Below are 20,993 nucleotides of genomic sequence, written 5' to 3' on the forward strand. Positions count from 1 at the left end.
TTTCTCGTTTCGGATATCAATTTACTGACATGGAACCACAATTGTAGTTGGAAAGCACCATGCAGAACTTTGAGTAGGAAGCTGATGACAAATTTAGCAGCTTTCCAAAGCTTGTTCTTAATAACAATTTTTCACTCATCGAGATAAAAAACCTTACACGACTCAGTTCTAGTCTTTCTCGTCTTGGCTAAGTAATAAACATTAATCAAGAATCATTCCATCAAAGAGCAAAAGACAAAGAATTGGTACAATCTATTCTCCTATACTAGAAGAATGAAAAATCAAATTGCAAAGCTCCTAGATCATGACTCAGAGAACTGAATGCTATCAGACCATGCCGTAGTTTTGTGGAAGGTTTTTTATGGCTCTATTAACTCGACAACAAAGTTTGATGGCATTGTTGATGGATCTAAAAGGATCATCACATGCAATTCTTTTCCATTCTTGGGTAACTATTTCATTAGTTCTAATTCATTTCCTCATTTGATAAAAGCTCCATAGTTACTTGTTTTAGTCGATGAGTCCACACAAGGTTTTGAGATTCCTAATATTTTGCTTTAAATGGAAGTTCATATGAATGCATTGAGTATGTCACTTTTAAAGAGGAAACAAGGTTGTGCCTGAAATCAATCCTGAGAAAAATTATAGAGAAGTACTAAAGATATTCTAAGAAAGCAAATTTTTGTTTTACTTATACTAGTGAAGGGAATGACTCGGGGTCTAATTATGATGCTGTACTTCAGGTTAGTTGTTCCTTGAGAAGGGAGGATACTGCTTGGACATGGTTTCCACTTAAAGCAGTTTTGTTAAGTACTCTAAGTTGTCAAATAAAAAAGGCAAGCAACCATGCTTTAGTGAAACTCACAACATTTACATGGGAAGTCCTAGTGAAAAGTATATCCATCCCAAATGCCAACTATAATTTTGAGATAGTTTAGAGAAGAAAAAAGAATATTTGTTGAAGAAATAGTATAGAGTGTTATATTAAGAACTTGACATGAAAAAGTTAAACTCAAAAGGAAAACAAAAGATTGAACTGTCATATGCACGAATTTAGGCAGGGAATGATAGTTGACTCTCATCTTATTTTCTTGTAGTGAGATTTTGACTCTCATATTATCTTTCAATAGTATCGGATTGTTATAATATGAGGCTTGCAATTCTAAATCCTAACTATTTATCAAGAATCAATATGGAAAAGGAGAGAATTAGTGTAACTTTGTACCTCAACGAACTCCATACGTAACTTGAGCAATAAGGCACTTCGATTTCAGCAGAGAACCTTATCAAAGTTGTGAGCTTTATTCTTCCTATATTGAGTGGATAGCATAAGACTAATTGAGACCTACAACTCGTGACTCAAAACATCCTCTGTACAGTGATAATAATCCACATCATATCCCATCCAAAAAAAGTCTCAGTGATTAGGAGCATAGATTTTCAATGATTTACAAGACAAATGAGTGGTTGCAACAAAGACTTGAAAAACGGTTTGTCACATTGACTTTGCTTCAACAACTTTGTTGACAAGCTCATGCTTCAGCACAACATTGACATATGTCGGTCAATGCCAGGAACAATCGAAAAGGAAGAATACTGGATCGAGAAATGGCTACAACAACAGGCAATGAAATCTAGTCTTGAAAGACTTGAGCTCGGCATCATCACCAAAGGGGTAAACCCTTTTCCTTGCCACCTTGTGTTCTTGATTGTGGATCCCTAGGGTTCCTTTTCGTCAGATATCATGATAACTGTTAAACACAATCAAGGAGCATAACAAGCAAAGAGTCCTCCCACAAGTGTGTGCGCATATAAAGAGGGCAAACCAAGAATAGAGTAACGTAAAGAATACTTCTCGCCTTGAGAACTCCTTGTAGAAGAACGTTTCCCTTTTGCCACTGGATATTCTTCTTGATGAAACTACCTTCTTGGAAGGACTTGATGTTGTTCATCATTGATGAATACCAATTTTTAGCATTTATCATTCCGAGTATCAATTTACTGACATGGAACCACTGTTGTATTTGACAAGCAACATGCAGAACTCTGAGCACGATACTGATGAAAGATTTAAAAGCCTTTTAGAGCTTGTTCTTGATCACATTGTTTCATTCCTCAAGATCAAGGACTTTGCCTGTTGAACTTACTTCAAGCAGATGTTGAGAATTATGCAGATCTTGCTTGAGGTTGAGTTTGTGCAATAAAAACTTGAAAAGTAGTATGTCACATCAATTTTGCTTCAACAACTTTGTTTACTATGTCATACTTTAGAACAACATGAATGGGGTGAATAAAAGAAGCCTTGATGTCTGTCGGGCATTGTAAGGAACCGTCGAAGAAGAATTCTAGATCGAAACGTGGTTGTAATAGGCAGTAAAATTTGGTCTTGGAGGACTTGAGCTCAACGTTATCACCAAAGAGGGTAATCACTTTTCCTTGCCACCTCATTTTCCTGATTGTGAATCTGTGAGGTCCCCATTTGTCAGATGCAACAATAGCTATTAACCACAATCAAGGCACACACAAAGCAGGGACTCCTCCCACGAGTGCAAGAAATTTAAATAGGTCAAGCCAAGAGAAAAGCAAGATAAAAAATCCTTCATGCCTTATAAATTCCTTGTAGAAAAGTGCTCCCTTTTGCTATTAGATATTCTTCTTGACGACAATACTCTCCTTAAAGGACTTGGTGTTGCTCCATTGATTAATACTAATTTCTAGTTTTTCTCATTTTGGGTATCAATTTACTGACATGGAACTGCCGTTGTACTTGGAAAGCACCACGCATAACTTTAAGCAAGATGCCGATGACAAATTTTGTAGCTTTCCAGAGCCTGTTCTTAATCACATTGTTTTGCTCATTGAGATCAAAGACCTTACACGGCTCAATTCTAGTCTTTCTCGTCCTGGCTAAGAAATAAACATTGATCAAGAATCATTCCATCAAAGAGCAAAAGACAAAGAATTGGTACAATCAATTCTCCTATGCTAAAGGAATAAAACATCAAATTGCAAAGCTCTCAGATCATGACCCAGAGAATTGAATGTTATCGGACCATGCCATAGTTTTGTGGAATGTCTTTTTGTGCCCTATTAACTCGGCAACGAAGTTTGATAGCAATGTTGATGGATATAAAAAGGTCATCATATGCAATTCTTTTCCATTCTTGGAAATTACTTTATTAGTTCTAATTCATTCTCCCAATTGGATAAAAGCTCCATAGTTACTTGTTTTAGTTGATGAGTCCACACAAGGTTTTGAGATCCCCAATATTTTGTCTTAAACGGTAGCAAGTATGAAGGCATCGAGTATGTCACCTGTTCAAAAAAAAAAAGGTTGAGCCTGAAATCGATCTTGTTAAAAATGATGGAGAAATACTAAAGATAGTCTAAGAAAGCAAATTGTTGTTTTACTTACACCAGTGAAGGGAATGACCCAGGGTTTATGTATGACAATGTACTTCAGGTTAGTTGTTCCTTGAGAAGGGAGGGTAATGCTTGGACCTAGTTTCCACTTAAAGCAGTCTTGTTAAGTACTCTAAGGTATCAAAGAAAAATGGCAAGCAACCATGCTTTAGCGAAACCTGCAACATTTACATGGCAAGTCCTGGGGAAAACTATATCCATCCCAAATGCAAACTAGAATTTTGAGATAGTTTAGAGAAGAAGAAAGAAAATTTGTTGAAGAAATAGTATAGAGTGTTATATTAAAAACTTGACATGAAAAGGTTTAACTCTAAAGGAAAGCAAAAGATTGAACTGCCATATGCATGAATTTAGGTTGGGAATAATAGTTGACCGTTCATTTGAGATAGTTTAGAGAAGAAGAAAGAAAATTTATTGAAGAAATAGTATAGAGTGTTATATTAAAAACTTGACATGAAAATGTTTAACTCTAAAGGAAAGCAAAAGATTGAACTGTCATATGCATGAATTTAGGCAGGGAATAATAGTTGACCGTTCATTTAAGAAAATCTATGAGGAAGGGCCTCCTAGGGTTTGGAAGGGATGCCCTAGGGTATAACATTTCATTTAAGATGTTCAAGTCTGACTTAATAAATATTGAAGTTCTGGTTAATACTTGATTATCTAGATCTGCCTTTCTGGAACACTATATATTGATGATTCTACAATTATAGCATAAGGTTCACCTATTTGTATCTGAGTTTTCCCCATTAATAAAGTCAAAGTTTTGAGCTATTGCACCACTTTTTTTAATTAGATATTTTCTTAACATCCACCAAATTTATTTTTGGTGATTCTAATATTTTATATTCTTAACTTATTTCGAAATCTGATCCAACTTCTACCCTAAAATCTAAGATGACTCCATCTTGTTTGATGCATTTTTTTTTTTATATTTTGTAATTGAAAATTTATGGTGATTAAAAATCGCCAAAAATGTTTTTACAAATGTGAAACTATTGCATAGAAGCAAATATGTATTTCCCGCAAAAGATATCACCAGAAAAGTCATCACGGCGACATTTAACCATGTTTTGACAAACTATTTATGGTGAATTTATGACACATTTTCGACAACACGAAATTACCAAAAATAAGTTTATTTCCAGCTATGATTGCAAATCGCCGGTAAACAGTAGTTGCCTCCCCTTCTTTGGCATCCAACATGCGTCGAATGGGAAATCGATGGAAAAGCTTATTTGCAGCGATTTTTGACATTGTTTGCGATGAATTCAAATGTTGGAAAAGGCCTATTTTCTTGTAGTGAGATTTTGACTATCATCTTATCTTTCAATAGTGTCAGATTGTTATAATAACGCAATTCTAAATCCTAACTAACTTTCAAGAATCAATATGGGAAATGAGAGAATTAGTGTAACTTTGTATCTCAACGAACTCCATACATAGCTTGAGCGATAAGGCACTTTGGTTTCAGCAAAGAACCTTATCCAAGTTGTGAGCTTTATTTTTCCTGTATTGAGTGGATAGCATAAAACTAATTGAGATCCACAACTTGTGACTAAAAAAATCCTCCATACAGTGATAATAATCCATATCATATCGTATCCAGGAAAAGTCTCAATGATTAGGAGTAGATATTTTCAATTATTTACAAGAAGAATGAGTGGTTGCAACAAAGACTTGAAAAACAGGATATTGCTCGATATTGAGTTTGTGCAACAAAGACTTGAAAAATGGTTTGTCACATCGAATTTGATTTAACAACTTTGTTGACAGGCTCATGCTTAGCACAACATGAATGGGATGAAGACAAGAAGCCTTGACCTCTGTCGGTCAATGCAAGGAACAGTAAAAAAAGAAGAATATTGGATCAAAAAAATCCACGTGACTCAAAAAATCCTCCATATAGTGATAATTATCCATATCATGTCCCGTCCAGCAAAAGTCTCAGAGATTATAAGGAGATATTTTCAATGATTTACAAGGAGTGGTGCAAGCCAGATAATCCGAAGTTGGTTGAGTTTTTCTATATGCTGAATATTAATATCACAGATGTTATGGAGGATGCAAACTTGTAAATATTCAATAGATGATACAATGATGTTTAGAATTTGTATCCCACTTATGTGTGAAAGATCCAATACCTTGTGGGACTTGAAAGATGAAAATCATTCTCCCATGTGGTCATTTTCAACTTGAACAAGCGAAAAATGTAGTGTATTGTAAATCAGCAACATGGCGATTTGATAACTTAGAGGGAAATATAAGGATGCTATGTTAAGATATCAAATAAATAATAAAATATGCCACTTCTCATCAGCTTAAACTTTTACGACAAGTGGTGGTTTCACATTATATTAGAGCCAAGTTTCAACCGCTTAAGTTTTTGGGCCCATCACATGGACTTTGCTTCAATAGTTTCTTGACAAGCACATGCTTCACCATATTATGAATGGGGTGAAGCCAAGAAACCTTTAGCTCTGTTGGTCATTACAAGGAACCATAAAAAATAAGAATACCTGATCGACACATCGTTACAATAGGCAGTGAAATCCTATCTTGAAGGACTTGAGCTCGATGTCATTACCAAAAGGGGTAAACTGTTTTTCCTTGCTAGCTAGTGTTCTTGATTGTGGCTCCCGGAGGTCCCACTTTGTCATATGCCACGATAGCTGTTAACCACAATCAAGGAGCACAACAAACAGAGAGACCTCCCACAAGTGCGTACATTTATAAAGAGGCAGGCCAAGAATAGAGCAAGATCAAGAATCCTTCTTGCCTATAGAACTCCTTGTAGAAGAAAGTTTCCGTTTTGCCCTTGGATATTCTTCTCAATGACAGTACTCGTTTGGAAGGACTTGGTGTTGCTCAACATTGATGAATACCAATTTCTAGTCTTTCTCGTTCCAAGTATCAATTTACTGACATGTAATCACCATTGTATTTGGCAAGCACGATGCATAACTATTAGTAGAATGTTGATGACATATTGTGCAACCTTTAAGAGCTTGTTCTTGATCACATTGTTTCACTCAAGATCAAAGACTTTGCACAACTTAGCTTAGCATCAATAAGATTACGAGAATTATGCAATTCTGCTTGGGGTTGAGTTTGGGCAACAAAGACTTGAAAAATGGTCTATCATGTCAACTACGCTTCAACCCCTTTGTTGACAAGCTCATGCTTCAACGCAGCATGAATAAGGCGAAGACGAGATGCCTTAACCTTTACCAGTCATTGCAAGGAACAATCCAAAAAGAAGAATACCAGATCAAGACGTGGATACAATAGGCAATGAAATCCAAATCGAGACGTGGCTGCAACTGCAATAGGCAGTTGATTACAGATTCAACTGCCTTCCATTCATGATCACATTCTTTCGCTCCTTGAGATCAAGAACCTTGAAAGACTCAACTTAGCATCAAGAAGATGTCAAGAATTATGCAGATCCTGCTTGAGGTTGAGTTTGTGCAACAAAAATTTGAAAAATGGCCCGTCACATCGACTATGCTTCAACTACTTTCTTGACAGGTCATGCTTCACTGCAATATGATTGGGTTGAAGACGAGAAGCCTTGGCCTCTTTCGATCGTTGCAAGGAGCCATCCAAAAAGAAGAATATCGGATTGAGACATGGTTGCAATGACCGATAGAGGTCAAGGCTTCTTGTCTTCAACTCACAAGCTATGTTGAAGCATAGTTGATGTGAATAGTCATTTTTCAAGTTTTTGTTGCACAAACTCAACCTTGAGCATGATCTTCATAATTCTCAACATCTTCTTGATGCTAAGTTGTGCCGTGCAAGGTTCATCTCGAGGAGCGAAAGAATGTGATCAAGAACAAGCTCTGGAAGGCTTCTGAATTTGTAACCAGCATCCTGTTCAGAGTTCTGCATGATGCTTACCAAATACAATGGCGACTCCATGTCAATAAATATATACTCGAAACGAGAAAGACTAGAAATTGGTATTCGATTGTGATGAGAAACAAGAAGTCCTTCCAAGCAAGTACTGTCATCAAGAAGAAATATCCAATGGCAAAAAGGAAACGTTCTTCTACATGGAATTCTCAAGGCACAGAGATTCTTGATCTTGCTCTATTTTTTACTTTCCCTCTTTATATACGTACGCACTTATAGGAGGACTATCTTTCTTGACCAAAGAGGGAATAATTGATTCGATTTCTTCTGTTTTTTTGTTTAAGTTAGTCTTCCTTTCTTGGTTAAGTACAATTCCCTAGTCTCTTCAATAGGAAAGTTTCTTGGCCAAAGAGGGAATAATTGATTCGATTTCTTCTGTCTTTTTGTTTAAATTAGTCTTCCTTTCTTGGGTAAGTACAATTCCCTAGTCTCTTCAATAAGAAAGCAAGTAAAAATGAACCTTGAATAAAAATTTATGAACTGACGTGATAAACTTCCTTTTACCATAAATTACCTATCAAAAAAAAAAAAAAAATCCTTTTACTATAAATTAGATCTCATACATCTTAGCAAGATATTTCAATTTATATGCTTAATTTTGTAAGACTTGTTGTGAACCAAGCTTTTCTCGATAAATTTACCTTTAGCGCAGCAAAGTGTCATCATTTTTTTACAATAATTTTATTTGTAGAAACAATAGACATAGCACAAGTACATGTAAAATATACACGGAATACGCCTAGAGTAAGGAGTCGTCATTTTTTTAGTAGCCCAATATAGTAAATAAATTATAATCATCATGCTTAAGCAAAATATGGGTTCAGGTGAGTGCCAAATAAGGATAAAATCAAAATAGAATATCCTCAGAATTATACATAAAATACTTCAAATGACAACATTATGATTAATGAAAATCTGATATGTTAATATTGTTTGCATTACAACGTATATTTTAAGATGCTATACCAGACCAAAAACAAGATTTGCTTATAATAGTCCGCAACAAAGCTTCCTGCAAACATCCGTTCACATGCAGGAACACACTCATAGACCCTGTTAGTTTAGCAAACACGTCTAGCAATCAGCAAACCCAGCCTAAGCATCAAGTTAACCAATCCTCTGACAGAAGCTGCTTCCTGCTTTTATCTTCTCGATGAATGGCTTCTATAATCTGATCACTTGATCTTCATTGAGGAAGATAAATGACACCTGCGTCAGATCAAAAGTGAGATCTATAATTATTTCATCATCAGAACCCGAAACTTGGAGAGAGAGAGAGAGCAGCAGCAGCAGCAGCAGAAGCAACAAACTTTCATAAAGAGTGAAAAAAAAATTGGCCCGGGTAGGGAGGGGAAATGGATTTTACGGTACACTGCCATACCAATGAGCTACCCAAAATGCTAGTGTAAAGAAGCCTTACTCCTACAGGATACAAAGTCCGGCCATGTGCTTGTGCAAACAGAACATTCCTATGACAAATATAAAACCAATCGACTTTTTAGCCAGTTGGTATATATTCCCCTCTCAGATGTGGGCATTGTGTTTTACCACATGGCGTGCTTTGGGAGCAGAATCCACCGCATAAAGTGAGATCGTGAGGTATGTCTAAACACCGTAAATGTACCACTCACATTTTTGTCTGTTCAAGTAACAATTACCTGACCCAAATATTCTGACTGCTAGAATTATAACTTATTTAGCTTGGAATGGGTTCCATTTCCAGAGTTCTCCTGCAATGTCATTGTTGATTCCTTTTGGGGTCTTCTATACCACAAAAGTGCAAACCACAGAGTCCTCCATAACCCCCCATTTGCAAAGTGTGGAATAAAAATTCGCCCCCAATAGGGGTAATAAGGTCCCAGCAATTTGAGAAATGTGAAGAAAGTCGCAATGGCAATCAGATGCCAGGGAACTTCTGCATCCTGAAAATCAAACAAAACGTTAACTATAACAAGAAAAAAAACCAAAAAGAACTTCCAATTGTTTTGTCCCTAAAAAAAAAGTTCTCTAGTCTGAAATTGCAAAAAATGAGGCTCATCCTACCCAAATCAGCTACTGACAAACTGTGCAACTTTTGCACCATAGTGTATATGGCTTTCAATGACATTAAAAGATATGAGAAGTTTATATTGGTGGTAACAAAAGGAAAAAAAAAAAAAAAAAAAAGAAAAAGAAATCAGAAAGAGATAACTTGTTGAAGTCATTGTCATCAATCAGATTTTAATGGTATTTTCTTTTTTTTCGTTTTTTTTTTTTTTAAATGTAAAGTCACACATGCACCTAGTGGTTTGAAAACCAATAATCTCGCGCCACACCCTATTCTTCAGAGAGAAGAAGTGCCATTTGAGCTAGAGCTCATTGGACTGTCTCCAAAAATCTATGCAAGATCTGTTGGATGGAACCAAAACAAATACTCCTCAGGAAACATTCTCCTCCAACACATGTAGCCAATTAATCACAACGGCATAAGCAACAGATGGTGCTATTTTTCACCATGTGTATAAGCATAAGAAGGTATTTCAATTGAACATTCCCACGTTCTACCAACTAATGTAAGATAATCTAATGAGCCTATTGATGCGAGATAAACAATTTTACCTTGAGAAGCGGAGATATATCTAGGGCTGTCTCTCGGAATACCCCAGCAACAGCAATCCCAATGAGAACTGGAACAGGTAAAAGAAAAAGCTTTCTTTCATGTGCACAGTATGACATCTCACTAAGAGAGGAAATTGCCAGTAAGGGAATACATAAGTATTTGACAACTGCCAAGACGAGGTCAAGGATGAGTTGAATGAAATTATCCAGTGCTCTGTTCCAAGGGAAGCTCTTGACTGGTTGAGGACAACCGTCCCACAATTTTCTTGCCTTGTCAATAAGATGTTTCAAGTTTAATTGCCCAGGATCGTCTGACTGGCCTGCGGACATATTTATTGCACACGATATCGTGTGCCTAGTATTCTGAAATGCCCGAAATTGTTTAACACTCAACTTGCAGTTTTTCTCTTTAACATTCCGCAATGATCCTTGCTACAAAAATAAAAATAAAATAAAATAAAATAATACAAGAACGAATGTAAACCCATGAAAATAAAACTTACAAATCTCATGAAGTGTCAATGCAAGATGCGGACTCTACAAATTTATTTCCTCAGCCAACATGCACATACTTATCCACGCCATCACAAATGCAGCTGATTTATTGAAAGTTGAACCCAAGACTAGCAAATTCAGCTTCAATGAAACCCAGACTCGTTCGAATTACATATCACTTGCGCAAGTTTTTAAACTCATTTCTTTACGGAGACCCGAGTTGTACCCACTTCTAACGTAACCTCCCTTGCCCCGACCGCGCCCACCACCACCCCCACCCCCCGCGGGCGCTCGCTCGCTCGTAGAAATAAACAATCAAATACCCACTTTACTTTGCTATTTAACGCGGTTCTTAAACCCACCTTTTCAGGTAACCAAACGCCTCCATTGGAAAAAGATATGAAGAAATAAACCTTTAAAACTAAAACAACCAGGTAAATTTTAATGCAAAAATCGACGCATGAATTGGAATAAAGTTCATTCCATCAGATAATTATAGAAAAAAGTGTTACCTTGAACCCTTGAAGCCGAGTAGAGTGACTTTTGATGGGCATTTTAGCGGAAGCATGGAGATGATTGGAAGCAGACAACAAGTGAGAGGTATATGGGGTTGTCATTTCTGAATTGTGATAAGTATGAATCCTTCTCTTTTTTGGGGAACTTTAGAGGAATTTGGGTGATGGGCTCGCACTAAAGCGCCATGTTCGAGTGTTGGGAGCGAGGATAAGCTCTTGAAGCCCTTTTCGGATCTCCAAGTGTTCGAGGGAAAGCGTTTGGACTTTGGAGTCGGAGGGTTTACGGAGTGGAGCCTTGATTCGGTACGGGCATCATTGACTAAATACACGTGCACCTGCATCATTGGCTAAGTTTATTTATTTTTTATTTTTAACCGAGCAAGAAGTCGAGAACTTTTTTATCATCATATTTTCACATTGGCGGTTCAAAATTAACCCATAGTTTTCAAATAAATATATAAATAAAAGATGTAACCAAGAAGTACTACTTGTAAGTTGATATGGACGACAGCTTCCGCCATTTTACAAGTTAAATTCTATCATATCAACAATGTGGAGTGTATAGAAGTTCTCTTTTTCTGCCTTAGAATTGATCGACTCCAAAGTGCCCCCATTGTCCACTTGTGTCAGTCAATCCACTCATTTTCTGCTTACTCAATATATCATCAATCAAATTATGTATATGTAAGAATGCTCGAGTTGCAAAGTCAATGATTCAGATGGTAATTATCATGTGCTGATTATCATCCATCAGTCTCTTAGGGTAAAAGACTTGGTATCCAAACAACAACATCGTGTGGCTGATCATGCACGCTCATGCATTCATTAGGGTATGTTCACCCTCAAGTAGAAACGCGTTGCAGACAGCGGAACTGTGATTATTCTAAAAGCTACCGTGCATTAAATCGGGGCATCCTACGTTCAAAGGAGTGCTCTAATCCCAGAAAATGAAATATTGTTATGCCATCGAATAAAAACACATTATTTCTAATGTAGGATAACGATAGTCTTTGATCTTTCATCATTATTCCGATATGCAGTACAAAACTCCTTGAAACCGCGAGGAACTGCCGAGAGATGCTCCACAACAGAATTTCCTGCCACAAAATCAATGAAATGCCACTTGTTAGCCTCTCCAACAAAAGGGTTGCATTACAAACTCCATGTTTAAGCGCAAAAGCTTCCACACATCATGGTTTTAAGAATAAATCCACTCTTTCCATTGAGCCTACACAATAGTTTATGCATGAACTGAGACTCACATGCTCGGACTCTTTCTGAATATGGAAATAACGAGTTCTCAAGGAAACAGGGGCTGGTAAAGAAGCCCGGTATTTTCTGCATATCCCAACATGATGTTGAGATTCTGTAAAGCTTGACCTGATGCTCCCTTTACAAGATTATCAATCTGCATATATGTTCCAAAGGCTTAGCCAATGATCATCCCTAGGATATCAATGACTGTACATACGGAGTAAACATAGAGATGGATGAAGACAAACATACAACTGAAGTAATTATTGCCCTTCCTGGTATTCGATCAGGAAAGACATTTATTAAATTATAATTGGACCCTCGAACATGATGAGTGTGAGGGACAACTCCTTTCTCCAACAAAATAACAAATTCTTCATCCTGCAGTAAAAAATTAAATGAATTTCAGAATCCCATAGATTACCAAAGCAAGCAGACAAGAAATAGGTCGTACATACATCAAACCATGTGTGTGAAATGCTTGGTTGGAACCCAGTCCAAAAAAAATGCCCAAGGAAATGCAGGATATTTATAGTTGATCCATCAAAATTCAAGTAGCCAGCTAGTTTAACAATAGTCCAAATGGTATACCTGATAAGATATCTTCAATTGTTGGTATAAATCCTCAATTGTTACACCAGCAGCCATTTCCACATATATAGTTGATTGCATTCCGCGGTTCTAGAACACAAGAGGATTAATACAATTCCTTTCTGAGCAAAAAGAGTTACAAAGGACAGAGAAACACAATTAAATCAGGTGTAACCATTACCATTGGCATTAGGTGTGGAGTGAAACTGATTGTTATTTTTGAATGCGCAGCATCGGAGAGTCCCTGTTCAATTTCTGGAACTGAAAGCCATATAAAGGTTATTGCTTCGTTTTATCTAATAAAAGAGAATGCAATCACTCTAGACCTTGAAAAATCATAAGAACTTTGAAAAATTAATTGATTCTAATTTTGTCAAATAGAAAGAAACAGTACATGAAGATAACCAATTCAAAAACATAAAGCATCAAACAGAAGCTTGTAATCAACAAACAAGTTCCACCAATTATGTCCCATTACGTGACCTAAAGCTTATTTCATTGGCTAACAAACATTTGCTTCAAAATGGAATAAGCACTAGACTTTTCTCTGATTGGGAATTTTCCATATCTGTAACAGAACTGGATGCTGACAGAAACAATAACGATGCAGTTTATCAGGATATTCTTCTTGCATAGCTGAGCAGTAAACTAAAAGATCGAAGAGGGCATTTTCTCAGTCATCGATTGGTCATTGAACATCATGCCCCAAAACTTCAACTTGTCATTAAATATCCTGGTCAAACACAGGCCACTTTCTTCTAGAAAATCATGAATGTCTTCTAGATCAACCAGATAACATCTCTTTCATGTGTAACAAAGTACACTCAGATTGTTATTTGTAGACCAGTAATACCATTATTTTCAATCAATAATTGATCTTTCCATTCAACTTCTTGAAAAAGGTGCAAAGCCTTCCAATTCTCTTTTTTAGGGCAAGTAGATGCCTCCAATTCAAATGTTTTTTTTTTTATAAGTAATGCTAGATACAGTCATGAGTTCTGCAAGTACCGCGTACTCCTTTTTCAAAAGGAGTGCACAGCACTTGCGCACTCTATGACTACAAATATCATTTCTCTTTTTTTATTTGTACTTTAAGAATAAAGGCTGAACATCTAAACAAGTGGTCCTAGTACACATGCATACGCATGATGATCCATGAATAATAATAGTACTCCATATGCATATTCCAGATTGACGTGCAAAATATTACCATGGCGATGCCTGGTCATCCCATAAGAATAAATGCCTTCTGAAATTTCAGTGTACAAGTTTGCCTCCTTAGCACCACGCCCTACAGGGTAAACTAGTTAGCATAAGTCATGAAACCATGCATCAAGAACATTTAGCTAAGGATTGTCAATTATCTGAAGGTGAACAAATAACCTGCTCCAGTCACACCAGATTTTGAGTCGATAATAATATTTCTGTATTGAATGAGGTTAGCCTGCAAGCCAACAAGTATGCAGAAAACCATCAAAACTGTAAAGCATAGAAGTTAGCAATGGGAGCCCTAAGCAGCATCCGGTTAGTGTGACCATGCAACTCACAAACCATGCACCTCCAAATTTAAAAATAGAAAATCAAACAGTGTGCAGTTAAAGTACTTCAAGCACCTATATTATCAAAGTTTGGTTCTACTAGTTAGGTGTCACTCTTGTATAATACATATGCACTTGGGTTGCACCTTTGGGCTTATTAATAAAGATCTTACAAAAAAGATATTTCTCAAAGTTTGGTTAAATATGTTCAACTCAGAAAACTGATTTCATATTAGAATTATAGAATGATTACAGCAGCTAAGGTTCCAACATTAATTAGTCAAATAAATTGATAACTTAATTATCATCAAATACCTTTTCTAAAGTTTAAACAGTATCAAGGTTATTAATTCAAACTCTATTTTGAATATTAAGTGTCTAGTTCATCCTTTGTTTCCTTGAGAAGCTTCTAAGCGTATATGTTTCCTCTCCCCTTGTTATCATTGAAAGATCTCAGCATATATATATATACATCTATTGAACTTATTGACGTATATTTTCAAGTTTTAATTCCTATTCAACCAATATCAAGCACAACTTTCACAAGTTGCTTTTGAAGATGTAGTAGTCAACCAATCAAGACATGCAAAATTAATTTACCCAACCATCACGAGAGAAATCAATGACAACACAGAATGGTGAACACAAACCTTTATCAATGGAACAAGAGGAAGCTGAATGGATGTTGGATAACAACCAGGATTAGCAACTAGACGTGCACTTTTAATTTCCTCTCTCAAAATCTCTGTCAAACCATATACAGCTTCTTTCTGCATCCAGGTGATGAAATACTCATTTACATGAAAAATAAAAAAGTATATAATGCCAAGGATGGGTATGTTCAATGTTTTAGTACCCCAGCCCCTCCCCCCAAGTGTCAGAATAACAGAGTAACCCACCTGCAAATCTGGTGCTCTGTGTGCCTGACCGTACCATTCTTCATATTCAGATATATCTTGCAGCCGGAAGTCCTGTGAAAGCAAATCATCAAACTTTGACATAGGCACAATGGCCAGTTTTGGGTTTAATATGGGATGCATCTAAACTAAACTGTAACAATGCCAGACTTAAATAGTGGTAATGCAAAGCTTACTGCAGAAAGATCAACAATCTTCAAACCCTTAGGAAGGCCTTTGATGATTTCCTGTGATTAACAGATAATCCTACAAATAATTAGTAAAAGGAGAGAAAGACTAAGAAATTAATTTCCACTTTAGAAACATTCATTAGGCCTCGGAACTTCTGGCCCATGGAACAACTAATGTAAGGGACTAAGAAAAACCTGAGTGGTCCCATGCGGCAAACAACAAAACACAGCATCAACATCAGAAAAGTCAGCATCCTTGACGGCAACCATATCCGGCAAATCCTGAAAACATAAAGTCAACCAGTGTATTTTCATAACAAAGTATTGAAAACCAAGACATAAAAGAAGCACCAACATCAAATTATTTTGAACCTCCCCTATTCAACTAACACCCTTAGAAGTAAAAGTGCAACCAAATGAAACATACCAGAGACACATTTTATTCAGTTATGGAAAGAGTCATACTTGTGACACCAGATGAGGGAACACTGATCCAATCGATTGACCAGCCTTTCTATCAGCAGTCATCAGACTAATGCCAAAGTGTGGATGGTTTGCAAGCAACCGAACAATCTGCCAGAAATGATCACCCACATTTTTACATTTTAAAGTGAAAATAAGTTGGAAATGGCTTAGCAGTATTAAACTGTCTAAACTGTCACCAACAGGTAGACATCCAAGCAACAAGGTAAACGTATCAAAAAAAAAAAAAAAAAATTCTCCAACTTTTGTAACATCTTTCTTAAGGAATTCATAAGGCCCTCTTGGTAAATATTTATGTATGCAGAACAGATTATGTTATAAAATTTTAAATTGACAGAAATTTATGTCTTCTTTCAACGCCTTTTCCTTATTATTTCTGGACAAAATGGATGCCTACTTCATTTATAATAATGACAATACCTCAGGAAAAATAATATTTTTTGATAGTTAAACAAGAAGTTTTGTTCATAAGAAAAGAAGGTATAGCCCAAGTACAGAGGATGTATACATGAGAGGTACCTAACTAGAGTTTACAACCAAGAATAGAAAAGCATGGACATTTAGCCCATTAAAGTCAATGATCCCCGCCCATAATAACTCAGGAAAAATAATAGAAATCCATATATCTGATGCAATGGCATTAATCTTAGAGTTAATATTCAATTATCAGCATATCTAAGCCAAAAAAATCAAAAGCAAGTTGGCCCAATGAATAATTGATCATGGTTTTAGGTTCAAATAGCTTCTATCCACCAACTCACACCAAAACGGACACAACATAGGCCCGGAGAGGAACAAAAGAACCAGCATAAATATGTTTAGAAGGGGTTGTACATGAAGCATCATACCTCAGAACCAGTGTAACCACTAGCTCCAAGAACACCAATCCGAACTGCCTTGTCTGGTTTCTGGGTTTTGGTATTAACAGCACATTTGACAAATATCTTCCCTTCCTTTCGCTTATTAACCTTTGTAACAATTGCTTCGTCCTGCATTTCGATCACATAACTCATAAAACACGGAAGTCCCAACTTTCAAACTCGATCTCTCCATGTTATGTTTTTTTCAAGTAAAAAGGCTAAAACCCAGAAAGTAAAAACTGAAATTTACAATTTCCCAGCTTGGTAGCTAAGAAAATGGACAAAAGAAAAGCGAAGAAATTCTCAATTTCTTTTCTTTGTTCTCGTCTCTGAAAATTAAAATTAGCTCATATAAGTGCATCAGGCCCACTTCATTGTACTTCAATATTCAAAATACAAAACTATAACTTTCTTCAACTACAATTTTTTTCGCCGAGCAATCCGCGTGGGGGGGGGGGGGGGGTGTTGGATGGTGCGGTTAACAAACAGAAACATTTAAAGGTACAGACCTTCCCAAAGCATCCAGTGCCAACAGAAATCGAACTGAATTTTGCGGTCCACATTTCCTGTCAGAAGCAGCAAGAGTTTCAAAACCATAGAATAGGTTCTCACACTCTTCGCCAAGACATACATATATATATACATATACATATTTATACACACAGCACGTATAAGTGGGGATAAAGAGATCTCACCTTTATGGGGTGCTTAAGAACTTGATGCAAAAATCAATTTGCAGAATAGCGTTTGTTTTGGGAGACGGAATAAAATGTGCTTTTGGACTAGCGAAAGCCCAAGAGAATCTGGAAGTAGGAAATGGATCAACGAGCAGGTGAAACCATGAAAGTGAGTTGGAGGACTCACCCTATCAAGAAGGCACAATCGTCTCGATTTAGAGGGAGGGGAAACGGGGAAGGAGAGGGTAACACTTCGAGAGAATGGAACGAAAAGAGAGAGTGGAGTCTGGAAAGGGAGTCGGAGATGTTTGTGCTCTGACGCTTTATTATTGAGAAAACCTTCAAACCGGATGCGGCGTGAAGTTTGATTTTACACTCCAATAGAAAACTGCCACGTACGGTTTATGCAGAACACGTAGAATCGATTTGAGGAACACGTACGGTTTATGCAGAACACGGTAAAAAACTGGCACGTACGGTTTTTAAGTGCAGAAGATAGCTGAAAAGAATTATGAATAAAGTTACACTACACAACTACCTACTATTTACTCAACCTCTACATTCCAGTCTACGTAATTTTTTTTTAATTAAAACACGAGTTTTGATCAGAACATTTCAATTTCTCCCCCCCTCCCCCGATTCGTCTTCACTTTCTTCAGAACTCTTCCCCGCATTCTCTCCTCCACGCCCCCAGCTCGTGTCCTTTGCCGGCCTGACCCTCTCCCCGCCCCGGCATCATTAGGGAACTGGGTGGGTTCATCACTCCGTCACGGTGGAACAAAAGTTCCCCTTTGGGTGCACCATTTCTGTACGGGTTCTCCAGCCTCACGGTTTCGGCACGATTTCAGTCCCCGTCCCCGCATCACTACTAAATTTATGCCATTCTCGAATGAGAATATATCCAAACTCAGCAACCATTAAAAGACAAAATATAGATCTAACAAACACAAAACTAAGGAAGGAAAGAGACATTTTGGAAGGTAGAGATTAAAAAGAAAAAAAGGAAGGAAAGAGACATTTTAGAAGGTAGAGATTAAAAAGAAAAAGAAAAATAAAGTGCCTTCAGGGATGGCGAGAAGAGGCTGAAGGAAGTGAGTCAGATGAGTGGGTCTTGGAATCCGTCGAGGATGATTTCTTCTAGGATTCAGAATTGGAGGGGGTGAGAGAAATGGGTCTTCGTTCAAGGGAGAGAGACGTGAAGGGCGATGGGTGAGAGAGAAGAGTCTCACAATAATGGTAGAGGGTAGCTGCATTTAGGGGAGATGAAGAAGAGGGAGAAGAGTATAAGGTGAGGGCATCAGATTGAGGGGTGATGGAGAAGAGAGAGTGCGTAGGGAGCAGAGTAAAGGGCAACCTGGTTTATTTTGATAATAAACCGTGACGTGGAAGGAGTGCGGCGTGCGTTAGGCAAATCGGAGGCTGAGTAGTTTTTTTCTTGTGAATAATTATGAATAAAGATAGAGTGAGTCTGTGAGTCTTATTTAAATGAGTTTGATGTGTTTAAAAGTATAAAGTATATTAAGTTATTGACTTTTGAATAGGAAATTAAAAAATATATGAATTTTATCAATAATTAATTTTATTAATAATGATAGTCAAATATTAATTTTATTTATATGTTGTATTTATAAACATAATTATTATAATAAATTATTCCCAACATCTTAAGAAATTAATTTTTCACAAGTTTTCTTAGATAAATTTATTTGAATAAAAATTTTAATAAAATATATAATACCAACTTATTATTGTAAATTATAATCAATATTTTTTATTATAAATATGATACCAAAACTTTTTTAATTAAATATATGTAAATTATAATAAATATTTTTTTCGTATACCAATAATTATTTAATTAAAAATAATTAAAGTTATTTGATGGAAAGAATGGTTGATGGGAAAGGAAGAGAGAAGAATAGTTAATGAAAAAAATTATTTGAACTGAAAGATAAATCATGCTACAGTATATGTAGCCAAGGAGTGTCGCATGAGTATGTTTAAAGTGTGTGAGGGTTCAAAATACTTCTACCGTACGAACCCACCTCATACTTTTGAGATATGTTTGTTACCCAAGAGTACTGACGTTGGATTCCTCGTAAAATTTTTTATAATTTACTTAAAAATAACGTTTTCTAAAAGGTTCTCATAAATTTTATTTATTTTTTAAAAATTTTATACATCTCATTTTTTATATTTTCTTTATTCTATTAAAATAATATATTTTTATTTTTACTTTATTACTTTTTTCTCACTTTTATTTATAAATTTAACTACTCAATATTTTAGTATTATTATTTAAACTATTACTCTAGTAAATATTTTAAACAAAAATTTAAATTATCTTTTTGTGATTATGATAATATTTTTAAAATTATCTTTTTATTTCTTAATTATTTAAATTATTTTTAAAATTATTATTTAAAACAATAACAAATATGAGTATCATAAAAAATGTAGATGATTGAAAAACTAATTTATTTTATGTATTAGAATAAAATATTGATAAAAAATAGTTTAGGAAATAAATAATGATTCCCCAAATATGAAGAATCTCTATTTATTTTTTAAATATTTTTCCTAAAATAAGGATCTAGATATAAGTGATATTTTGATCAAAATCGTATAATAAATTTTAAATTATAGAAAATCTGATGTTATGGAATACTTGATGTGAATGCTCTAATGTTACATTCATCTGCAAATATTACATATTCCTTTTTTTAAAAAAAAAAAAGAAATTAGAGTATACGAGTAAAAATAATTTATTTCATTTTTTTAGCTCCCGCAAATCATCCTCTCGCAAGAAGCCATCTCCCCTTCTCCTTCTCTCTCTCTCTCTCTCTCCCCCCCCCCCCCCCACCAAGCCTGAACCCTTTCGAATTTCATATTTAATTCAAATTTCTTGAATCATTACAACAACTAATTTGGCCGTTGTCTAATTTTTTGGCATTGTTTGCGATTAGAGGAAGCCGCAGGTAAAAAGTTCACGCGATAGGTAGTTCAAGCAAAATTCAAGTAGAGTATTTACTTAACAGGTCGCTCTATTGATTATTGGATAGAGAATTTAATCTTGCGGCGTTGATATTCTGCTCGAGTGAATAATATATAAAAGTAAAAATTATAATTTCCATCATATGACACTATTATATATTTAATGAATAATATAGAAATTCTTAAGATTTTGAACGGTAAAATTTTGACCTCAAATTATATTTTATGATTCTTCGTTATAATAAAATCATTTACAATTCTATAGATGTAAGTACGTTTTCAAATTATATTAATTTTGTATATTGTGAGTTATTTACTTTGTGTTTGTTTTTGTTTGTTTTCTCACAACGCGATGCCAATTGATAAAGTGTTAAAATTATATAATTAAGTTATTAAAGTGATTAAATTATTTAATTAAAAAGTAGTTAAGTATTTAATTGTACAGTTAATTAATTAATTGATAAATTTTAATAATCTATACTTAAAAAAATTTATATTATAACTGGTAAGTCATGTCAGATTTAATATTTCAAGTTTATTATTTTCGATGCTAACACAAA

The 20,993-nt window shown here is 35.5% G+C and overlaps 2 protein-coding genes across 2 annotated transcripts; both read right to left on the reverse strand.

The window, feature by feature from the left end:
* Window positions 1-8,179: 8,179 nt before the first annotated feature.
* Window positions 8,180-11,241, reverse strand: LOC122310608. Its single transcript, XM_043124655.1, has 4 exons — window positions 10,947-11,241; window positions 9,940-10,371; window positions 9,000-9,263; window positions 8,180-8,550 (listed from the first exon to the last, which is right to left on the reverse strand). Exons 1-3 carry the CDS (start codon window positions 11,049-11,051, stop codon window positions 9,027-9,029), a joined length of 774 nt encoding a protein of 257 aa, XP_042980589.1. The 5' UTR covers window positions 11,052-11,241; the 3' UTR covers window positions 8,180-8,550; window positions 9,000-9,026.
* Window positions 11,242-11,746: 505 nt separating this feature from the next.
* LOC122310607 (probable N-acetyl-gamma-glutamyl-phosphate reductase, chloroplastic) lies at window positions 11,747-17,752 on the reverse strand. The gene is made up of 15 exons (XM_043124654.1): window positions 17,458-17,752; window positions 17,272-17,328; window positions 16,751-16,891; window positions 15,885-15,992; window positions 15,615-15,701; window positions 15,426-15,476; window positions 15,232-15,303; window positions 14,983-15,102; window positions 14,178-14,238; window positions 14,005-14,085; window positions 12,976-13,055; window positions 12,795-12,884; window positions 12,456-12,584; window positions 12,212-12,357; window positions 11,747-12,046 (listed from the first exon to the last, which is right to left on the reverse strand). The coding sequence occupies exons 2-14, from the start codon at window positions 17,323-17,325 to the stop codon at window positions 12,250-12,252; spliced, it is 1,182 nt and encodes a 393-aa protein (XP_042980588.1). The 5' UTR covers window positions 17,326-17,328; window positions 17,458-17,752; the 3' UTR covers window positions 11,747-12,046; window positions 12,212-12,249.
* Window positions 17,753-20,993: the final 3,241 nt, after the last annotated feature.

This window comes from Carya illinoinensis, chromosome 5 (assembly GCF_018687715.1).
Source record: "Carya illinoinensis cultivar Pawnee chromosome 5, C.illinoinensisPawnee_v1, whole genome shotgun sequence".
NCBI lineage: Eukaryota > Viridiplantae > Streptophyta > Magnoliopsida > Fagales > Juglandaceae > Carya > Carya illinoinensis.